Genomic DNA, 11,185 nt, shown 5'->3' with positions numbered 1-11,185 from the left:
GTTTTAATGTACCCAAGTGTACCTAAAATATAAGTTTAATATACAGGTTTGTGGCTCTTCATTTCTTTTTATTAATTACCCAATTGCAAACTTATGTTCACTGTTCTTTTTTTATAAATATAGTATTTTTATTAAATCTATATTCATCGAGTTGAATCGAGACTCGAGTACAGAAAATCAAATCGAGAATCGAAATTCAAATCGATTTGAGAGCTTGTGAATCGAAATCGAATCAATCTGGAACATTTGAATTGATACTCAGCCCTATTAATAGAGTTAGTATTATAGTTATGTTTATAGCGCAAGTCCCTTTAGTGTTTTGTAGAATTGTCCAAAGTGTTCATTTTAGTGTCGTTAAACTTTACAGCAACTCTTGAAATTTTATGTTAATTTATTTTAGAATGAATGTTTAGGAAGTGAAACCTCTGTTCTCTGTCTAGGAGGAGGGTGTGTATGAGGTTGAAGGCGAGATGGAGAGAGAGGCGGAGTACCCTGCGGTGATCGTGGAGCCGGTGCCCAGTGCGCGGTTGGAGCAGGGCTTCGCCGCTCAGCTGCTGGTGTACGATGACGAGACCTACCTGATGCAGGGAGTAGCTGAGGAGCAGGAGGTGGAGACTGAAGTGTTGGAGACAGGTGAGAACACCGTTACCAATAACTACTGTTCTGTCTTTCTCAGCTGATATTCACTCAACTTATACAAACACCTGGCTAGGAAATTTGAGGATAAAAACCCTTTTGTGCTTCAGCATCACTGCATGGAGACATATACACACTATTTAATGAAAGCACACTAAACAAATGCTCTGTTACACTACCTCATTGGCTTAGTCGGAAAATTTGAAAGACTGTGATTTAATTAAATGAATATAAATGCACTGCATGTTTAAGAGCGAATCATTGCAGTTTGTTCATTTCCATGCAAGAAGCTCATTAATTAGTGTTTTTAGTATTCCATACAAACTCCTCACTGCATGTGCTGTGAGTTTTGGTTGCTTATAGACACCCTGCACTTATTTTCAAGTATAAGCTCTGTGGCATAACGTTGGAAAGGAATTAGTAATTTTACTGTTGTTCTGTTGTAAAATTAAATTATTATTATTACTGTTTAAATACTTGTTTTTTTATTTTGCAATATTAATGTATCTGTTGATTTATCATTTGAATCATACTAGAATAAAATATTTTAATCATTTATTATTATTTTTTATTGGTAGTAGTATTGTATACTCATATTATTTGAGGGTTCTTTTTATGTCCTTGCCTGATCACATGACTTTATAAAGAACTTGTTTTTTTTAGATGCATTCCAATTATTGACACATTTCATTTATTAGATATGTAGATTATATGTAGATTTCATTTATTAGATATACAAAATGCTCTCTGTTCATCTCTGTCCAAAAATATTTGGAACCCTATGATTTCCAGTAGTTGCTGTTAGCAGGGAGACTTTATGAAGCCACTGTTTGTGAACATGACTTGTAACCAGAATTATGTATTTGTAAACCTCAATCGCCCAATGAAAATACCTTATGGGTGGATGTTGATAGACATTTTATACTACAGGGAGAGAGTAGACTATAATAGTTGCACATTGCTTTCTTATGTCTCAGTTATAGTTACGTACCCTGTTTATTTTGGTGAATGAAGACTATTTGTTATACGTTGTATATAGAACACCGTCCCTATGGGCTAGGATTCATGGGCTGTTAAGTGATACATAATTTCAGAAGATAACCACATAAGCATGATTCTGCTAGAAAATCAACCAATGATAGCTTTCTTGTTTGAGTTACAGTTACTATCAGCCAAACACAGGGCTACACTTCTCTATTTTTACAACCAATTTCCAATAAAAATTAGGAGTGTAACGATACGCGTATTCGTATTGAACCGTTCGGTACGAGGCTTTCGGTTCGGTACGCGGTACGCATTATGTACCGAACGGTTCGTTGGACTAATTAATTATATTTTGAAAAAAAAAAAAAAAAAGTTAAATATAATGTTATACGTTCAACAAGGTAGACCAATAACCCAAACGACGTAACAGGCAACGCCCCTGACACCCCTGAAGAAGAAGGAAAAAAAACACCAACTTATATGTTTATGTTAGGCTACTCAGTCAGGCGCTCGCTCACTCAGTACGCGCTGAGTGAGCGAGCAGTTCATGCACAGTACGCTGTGGCCAGTGCGTTTAACAGACCAGAAATAGAAGATCCTCCAATAACCAACAGGTCTGGTGTTTGGGTGCACTTTACCAATCGATCGGGGCATCCAAACAAGCACGGAAATCAAAATGGACTAGTACTGTACTGTGTCGGAATTTCCTGAGCAGTACGATACAATTAACAAGCCTGCACGTTATTATATAGAAGAACTGTTATAAATAGAACGTATGCACGGACAGTTTTAAAAACTCCACCTACTTTGCTCTTGGCATAGTGCAGCGCAAATCGCGTTGTATCTGAAGGGCAATGCTGAGCCCAGGGTCCAGCGCCGCGCATACTACCGCGTCCTGTGAGAAAGACCCTTTAGTCATTTTGCAACGAGCCTTCAGCGCGTACTGAGTGAGCGAGCGCCTTACTCTGTAGTGGAAAACGCAGGTTTTAAGAACATGCTTAATGTAATTGAGCCCCGTTACAATATTCCTTCACGAGCCCATTTCAGCCAGACCGTAATTCCTGCTTTGTTACAAAAAACATAAGCCCTAAGGAGAACCAGTTGAGTAAAAACACACTCAATATAAAGAGTTATAGAGTTCCATATAAAAAGTTACATCTTTGTATTTGTTCATAACTACTACAACTTTTTTTAAGGAGCTGTTTTTGTTTTATACAGTATAATGCTAAGAAAACACCACAGAAGATGGGTAAAGAATGGCTCCATCAAAAACAAAAAACATACTTTGTTAGTTTTAATAAATAATTTGTTTTTTTTTTCAAATCAAGGAAATTTATCTGCCAATTTTTTCTTTTTGCAGTATCTAAAACGTACCGAACCGTGACACCAGTGAATCGTATCGAACCGAACCGTGAATTTTGTGAACCATTACACCCCTAATAAAAATTGCACTGTTATTGAATTAAAAAAAAATAAAAAATCACTCCTTTCATTATATAGCAAAAAAAAAAACAACGGAAGTAAATGGGGACAGTTTTTATTTATTTTTTATTTATCACATGTGTTCCTATAAAGTAAGAAAGTAATTAATGGTTAGGAGCAACATGAGGATGAGAGGATATAAATGGGGTAGATTAGCCAAGGTCCTGTCCTGTGATAAATCTCTACTGCCCTCTTGTGGGCACTCTTTGAAGTGTTGCGCAGAATATAGTCATTCGTATTATAATACTTTTTGGAAGTATTATAACAATAATCACCGTACTTAAAATGTCAGTACTGAAGTAACTTATACTTAATACTCACAAGTGTTACGTGACATCATAATGCCCCGCCCCCTTATTATTCGTCCATAAATATTTTAGATTATTTGATACCCGTTACAAAATTGCAAGGATAAAACAAAGATGTTTAATATGAAGAATAGGTAAGAATGAAATACCAAATACGACGCAAAAAAAAAAAAAATATATATATATATATATATATATTATAAAATTAGAATACATTTTAAAATTAAATCAAATTAAATTAAATTTATGCACTTAGCAGACGCTTTTATCCAAAGTGACTTACAGTGCTTTCAGTGCTATCAATTTTTACTTATCGTGTATATACATGATATATAAATTTTCACCTTATCTATATAGAGCGAGATCATAGTTTAAAGTGCTTAAAAGATTAGATGTTTTAGATACCTTACAATCGAAGGTTTTAAAAGATGTTTAGCAATATTTTATACAGAAAATCCCTCTTGACAGTAAAACATCTGAAGTTATCTTCAATAAATTCACTTTGTAGATAATTTTAGATTTCCCGTGCTTTGAAATACTCCTGTGCGTCACTTTAACTGTTATTTTGAAGAGATTTAACATATTTTTTTTTTTTTTTTTGTAAATGCTCTTGACGTTCATCAAACGTAACGAACAGCGCGGGGAGAATTTCCTGAGTTCGGCGCGGAAGGATATGTGCGCGCTGTTGAGTTTGTGGAGATTTCCTGTGGAGGCGGAGCGATTCGTGAGTCGTGCGTCTCTAAACGCTTTCAATGCGAGTGAATGTGAATTCTGCACCTCTGGACGAAACATGGCGACGTCGCTGCATGATGGACCAGCTAACCAGCTCGATCTGCTTATCCGAGCAGGTAAAAAGACTAAAGTGCTTGCTTATCCTCGCCAGCGTGGCTTTGTTTGAGGCGCTGCTCGCGTCGCATCGCGGAGGTCCGCGAAGTTGTGCTGTAAAGTAATGGAGGGCATTTCAGGAAGTGATCACCTTGGTTGGCAACCTGCATGGCGTTGCCTAATTTTCTTATCTGCTTGCTTGGAGTGCTGAAAAGTAGCGTGAAGGCATGTGTGTTGTGCTGTGCGTGAGTAGCGTGCACAGTGTTGAGTTTGCGCGGCGCTGAGGGCGGTTTAAATGTGGACCGTGTTAGAATAACGGATTTCTCTGGAGGTGGTGCGCGGCTCTGAAACCAGGAAGTGGGAGAGATGTTGTCTTTCCAGCGTCTTTGCCACGCTGTCTGGAGTCGGAAGGACACCGAGTTTTATTTTTAACTCTGAAATACAGCTTACTAGAAAAACAATTTTAGTTAATATATTAAGTGCATTTTATATTTTATAAAATAGCTTCTGAGAGCATTACGTTCAACGATTGGTTTATTTTGATACCTCATCGTCAAAGGAAATGTGGCATATCGGATGAAAAAAAACACACGCGGCGCAACTACATTATAACCGCCGTTTTATTTATTAATAATATTAAGGTGCATGACGAAAACAATGAGTTTGAGTAATAAAATCCATGTTTGCTTCATGTCGCAGATGTCCCGTTATCTAAACGTGGTCGCACTGCTTTCTGCACATTTCAGCGCTGAATGCTAAGCTCAGTGAGCAACGTTTATCGCTTAATTATTCCTTTAAACGTCACTTTGTCTTTTATGATATGTAATGTGTTGCTGTAAAAGTGTCGAGTGATACTTTTTTCTGTGAATGTTTAGATTTTAGAGCTAATTTGATGGCGGAAGCATTGTTATTCCACTGGGTTGTCTACATTTTGAGTGACAGCGCTTGTTGTCCAATAGTTTTGGCGTTGCGTTCGAAATCCTACACCTGACCAATCGCCTTGCCTTTTTATTGGGGCGTTGACCAAAGAAGAGGCCAATCAGATTCGGGGCGGGGATTGAGTGGCAGGAAGCTCGGAGAGCGTCTTCAGAAAGAACTGGAGGGAAAGATCTGACGACTGTAAACACGGAAGTGAGGAGGGAAAGCACTACTTTCTAGTGGACCGCTATTTTAGTGACAAAAAAATAGTACCACAATATTAACTCCTCTGTACTGGTTGTTTACGATTTGCTGAATTATTGCTAATAATAATGTATTTCTTATTATATGAACAGCAACAACGACGTGATTAGATATACAGCAGCTGTTGTAGTGTTTTGTGAACGTTTTTAATTAAGTTCATTCTTGGATAAGAAAACATACTTCTGAAGAAAGTATTATTTTAAATGTATATCTACGAGGACTGAAGGATATAACACTTGTGGTTCAAAACAAATGTTATAATTTATTTCTGTTCTATGGTAATTGGTTGAAAGCAGGTCATATGCAGAGCATGTTAATTCTGCAGTGTAATCATGTACACCATAAGATTTTTGTTGTAATATCTACACTCTGATTTGTGTCCTGTCTCCAAGGGCAGAGCTGTCTGAATACAGGAAGTAAATGCATGCTGGGTCACCCGTTCTAGAGGACACTGTGTGTATGTGTTTATGACTGCTACTGCCTAAAGATAGTCCCCCCCCAACCCCAGTGTGCAGCAACAGACACACATAGCCAAACATGGACAGGCTCAGGTTGTAATGGGAGTTGAGTGACGGTTTGGATAGACTGGCACAGGTGCTAGTGGCTCTGGATGTTAACGTCATCAGGGCAGGAGGTTCTGTCCTATATATGCATGAACTGCTTGTCTGAGATCAGCCTCTCCGCACCTGTTTCTAAATAAGTGCATCCAAGGAAGTGACTTGTCAGTTAGCAGATGCTTTTATCCAAACTGTTTCAGAGCACACAGATTGGGCTTTGAGTAGATTGACTGCAGGTATGACACCCCTGGATCTATTCAGGTGCAAAGGCAGAAGGCTATAGTTCAGAGGTTCCACTTTTGTTTTAATAGGTCCTTTTGGGATTTACTTATAATGTTGTTATGTCATAACCATTAGTGTTGGTTATATTTAGTAAATCCTTGCTAGAGTGCTCAAATTGCATTGTCACTGCAAATAATCAAAAGTCAAAAAGTTGACATGAGTGACAAAGTGTGTTATCTGTAGTAATGTTTTAAAGCTTTTAAGTACAATATTAAAGTGTCAATCACACACTTGATTTAGTCTCCATACCAAATGGATGTCACTTAAATAAGGTGTTCAACCATAAAGGTTTTAGAAGAGTAAAAAAAAAAATGAATCTATTTGATAGACTTTTGGTTTTTGATTTATAGCCATTACTAGACCAGTTTTCTCGTCATCTATGCTTAAACATATCATTCAATTTGGGGTTTTATTATTTTTTTTATGATATTGAGTAACCAGAAATGCACGTTTTCACCCACTAGCCCCCTCTATTGTCAGTTAAGTGTACAGATATTACATATGAAACGGGTTGCTTGTGTACCAGCAGTCCAGTGCATGGGGCATTTAATAATTACACTACTGTTCAAAAGTGTAGGTTGGGAAGATGAAAAAAAAAAATCAACTTTTATTTGGCAATTATGCAATCAGTTGTTCAAAAGTAACACTTAATATATTTATAAATCTATAAGGCTACTTTTTTCCTTGAGAGAAATAAATTACATATTAAAGTACTTTAAAGTTGAAAACGTTTATTTTACAGTGTAATAATAGTTCACTCCGTTACTGTTTTTACTGTATTTTTGTCTTTGATGTTTTTGTGTGTGTGTGTGTGTGTGTATTGTCTGTTGCAGTGGAAGCATCAGTTCATGGCTCTGTACAATGCTCTGACAAAACCATTGAGGCCGCTGAAGCTCTTCTACACATGGACTCTCCCTCCAGCTTGCGAGGGGACCGGAGCCCAGGTGAGCACTGCTCTCTCTCTTCTAGCTTTCACATCACAAAACAAGGCACTGTTTTAGATAACCACACCATGGGAAAAACATGATTTCCAACATTTTGTTTTCCTGTTGTGTAGAGGTTTTTGTGCCTCCGTGTGTCAACACTTCGGAGTTCCTGCATGCTGCCATGCGTCCTGACGTGCTGACCGAGACCGTGGTGGAGGTCAGCACAGAGGACTCGGAGCCCATGGAGGTGGTTACTGTTCTCCAGGAGCCTGAGATGCTGGAGACGGAACACAACAAAAGAAGGAAATGTGAGAACATGAACACTGGCAAAGGCAATATTCAGATTCTTTTTTTTTTTAGTTAAATTGGATGTCTGTGAAATATATTTGGCCAACTTCATTTATATTTATTTATATGTTTATTTAATTAACTTTTAACTGTCGTTTGTTTAATCTTTTCAGCTGGGCGTAAACCCAAATCCCATCACATTTCAAACGGATCTCCAGACCTGGGCATCAAGAAGAAATCTAGAGAAGGCAAAGGTATGTCTCACATTTCTGCTTAATCAGTTGGTGAGGAAACATCTGGGTTATATTTATCTGCAAAATCAAAAAGGAACTGTAATGTAATCCAAATTTTTTCGCATACCTTGATGTATTTTTGTTGTATATTGTATACATCATAAGTATTCATTATACTCAGTTCTGGGTAATTTGGATAATCAGTATTTTATAGAGCAATAAATGTGTAATAAATAATGTACAATAAAAATGTATAATTTTAATGATTACACTATTGATTAAAAAAAAAAAAAATAATAAAAAAATATATATATACACACACACACACACACACACACACATATATATATATATATATATATATATATATATATGTGTGTGTGTGTGTGTGTGTGTGTGTGTGTATGTAAAATAATAAACATCAGTGTATTTATAATTGTTATTATTTAATGATAATATTTTGATATCTTCTTAACAGGATTTGTGACATCCATTGCAGTATTTTTAAATGGAACCTATTATATTCAGTTTTTACATCTGTTGTGTTTTGCTAGAGTGTCAGTGGCTGTTTATTGGAAAGTATTAAACAGTTGAACGTTTATGTTGAACTTCTGAGATATTTCTGTTTTCTTGCAGGAAGCACATACCTGTGGGAGTTCCTGTTGGACCTGCTGCAGGATAAGAACACCTGTCCCAGATACATTAAGTGGACACAGAGGGAGAAGGGCATCTTCAAACTGGTGGACTCCAAAGCTGTGTCAAAGCTCTGGGGCAAACACAAGAACAAACCAGACATGAACTATGAAACCATGGGCAGAGCTCTCAGGTGAGGAGCTTGTGTGTGCAAACACCAGAAGATGACTTTTTCCAACACGTTTTCCAATGCCATATTGACCAGTTGCAGTTGGTATCCATAATTACAACCATCCGATCTAATGTTGTATTTGTCTTTGTTTCTCTCTCAGGTATTATTATCAAAGAGGCATCTTGGCTAAAGTAGAGGGTCAGAGGTTGGTGTACCAGTTTAAGGAAATGCCTAAAGACATTGTCGTCATCGATGACGATAAGTGCGACCCTGGTGGTGATGTAATTGGAGAGAAGACGTACGATCGTGTTCCTCCCTCATCTGACACTCTTTTGGCAACTGACCTCTCCAAAACCCCTGCTATCTTGAGAGGGGGCGGTAGGACTTTGGTCCATCCGGGTTCCCCAAAAGCTAAAGCTGCGCTCACTGCAACTCCTGTTCAGCGCATTGTAACGGTCTCTGCGTCAACTGATCCATCACAGCAGTCTCATGCCACCATTATCCCCAATGCACCCAGGTAACCAGTCTTAAATTTGTGTATAAAAAAAAAAAAAAGATTTTTCAACTGTTATGTTTTAAAACACAATCTTGTGTCCAGGACTGTGCGGGTTGCTATGCAAGTGCCGGTCGTAATGACAAACTCCTTGGGACAGAAGATCTCCACGGTGGCCGTGCAGTCAGCGAACTCTTCTCTCTTCACTACAGCGCCCACCAACACCGGCTCAGGAACCGGTGCAAACGCACCCAAAGTCCTAATCCAGACCATGCCAACGATGGTTCCTGCCACAGCTGAGAATGGTGACAAGATCACGGTCCAGCTCGCCAAGATAATCACCATCCCCGCAAGCCAGCTCACGCAGTGCCAGCTACAGGGCAAACCGGGCACCCCAACGGGCATCAATCTGATGGGTGCCCCCCTCGCTGTCCGAGCCCTTGCACCCATGTCTGTGGCGCCGGGGGCGCAGGTGGTCCGATTGGCAGTTCCAGCCCAGCACAGTCCAGCCCGGGCGAAGACACAGGTCCCTGTTTCAATCCAGACACAAACTCAAGTCCCGATTTCCGTTCAGACGGCATCTACTCCGGCGTCAGTTCCAGTTCAGATCCAGATTCAACAGAGCCAGCTTTCTCCAAAAGCGAAAAGCGCAGTATCGAAACCGGATAGCACTTCGGCAGAACAGCCAGAGCTGAACAATCCCACGCAGCAAGCAGCAGCAGTGGGGATTGAGGAAAGTTCAAATGCACGGTCTGAAGCAGAGAGCTGAAGAGTGATGCCTTCTGTCAGGCATGAACAATAATAAATTAACTTGTATTCCCCAGATACCATTCAATCACATACTGGGAGTACAAACTGCAGATTTATTGAATTGTACAGTTTCAGAGTTAAATTGCGTTTCTTTTTATATGAAAAACAAAACAAAAAAAAAACAGGAAAAGACCACAAGTGTCTCATCGTGTGGATTAAATCTTGATGTCCATCATTTCAATTATGAGTTGTTAAAGGGACCAATGTAAAGGACACTACATTTCTTTTTTTTAATCTAACTTTGACACTAATGACAGCTAAGCAGAACACTAAGGGGTGAGAAGCTGAAGTATGTGTACCTTTGAGGGAGGATAAATTCAACTTTTTATAACTTGTATAAAGTTTTTTTTTTTCTGTAACATTTAAATTGCAAGGCAAAACCAGCAGTTTCTTTTGACGATCACTGTGAGCGCACACTGCTGAATCGAATCTCCCACTTCGAGTAAGGGAAGAAATGGACTTTGTATATATGAAATATACAGTTTACTGAATTTATAAACAATGCAGCCTTAGAACAGTTTTGTTTTTGTCGTTATTCTGATAAGTCAAACTTTTGTGTTATGCTCATGTTTTGTTCAATGTGGTTTTTTTTTGGTTTGTTTCCCTCACACATTGTACCAAGCACAGTATTATTGGCAAACAAACTGCAAAGCATTTTTGCATTCTCATTTCAATCATACAGGTAAAAAAAAATACCATACCATACTGATTAGGTGTAAGTACATCTGGATCCAAATTCTGGAATGATGCCAATTCCTTTTTTTTTTTTAAAAGGTCAATCATCAGCATGCATCCTCAATTCAAGCACATTTGTTGCGCATTTTTCCTTTGTTTTTATTAGTCCTTAAAGAGGGAGAACAAGATGTTTGTGTTCAGAATAATCTAGTTTGTATATTCAACATTTGAAGCATATTCTATTTTGTTGTACTCTTGTTTCAAAGTGTACTCGAGTAGATTTTACTCCAATACAAAAAGTATTCCTGAATCTGAGTGGTGTTGTTTTTGATCTGAGTCGGTTCCAAAGCTGTTTTGTCTGTTGTGTCTTGGGTCACTATTTTATGATTGAATTTTAAGATCCAGTGATCAGAATCACAATCCAGACTCAAACGTAGAGGGGATTGAGATTAGGAGATCCTTTAGAGATTACAATTACAATTATTTTTCTATTATGGTTTTTGATTAGACTTCTATGGATTTATACTTTTTTTTTTACATTATTTTTATTGGGGCGAGACCCTATTTTAATTAATTAGCTGTGCTGATTTTTATCTTTGTACAGCACTTTGGTCAGCCATGTGGCTGTTTTATACGTGCTATGTAAATAAACTGAAACTTGAAACTTAAGATGCATTGAAATATTTAAACATTTACTGC

General features: G+C 38.0%; 1 protein-coding gene across 2 annotated transcripts; it reads left to right on the top strand.

Annotated features, from left to right (window-relative positions):
• Positions 1–440: 440 nt before the first annotated feature.
• Positions 441–10,796, top strand: LOC127948688 (ETS-related transcription factor Elf-2; the record flags this gene model as incomplete). 2 transcript variants are annotated; one of them, XM_052545318.1, is given in 7 exon segments in its annotated part: positions 441–633; positions 7,090–7,200; positions 7,314–7,490; positions 7,644–7,724; positions 8,340–8,529; positions 8,669–9,025; positions 9,107–10,796. In XM_052545318.1, coding segments are annotated over 7 exon segments (1,773 nt in total), but the record flags the coding sequence as incomplete, so codon positions are not given.
• Positions 10,797–11,185: the final 389 nt, after the last annotated feature.

The sequence above is a fragment of the Carassius gibelio genome, chromosome B1 (genome assembly GCF_023724105.1).
Source record: "Carassius gibelio isolate Cgi1373 ecotype wild population from Czech Republic chromosome B1, carGib1.2-hapl.c, whole genome shotgun sequence".
NCBI lineage: Eukaryota > Metazoa > Chordata > Actinopteri > Cypriniformes > Cyprinidae > Carassius > Carassius gibelio.
The sequence above is the reverse complement of the archived record's forward strand: the minus strand, read 5'-3'. Positions and strand labels throughout refer to the sequence as shown.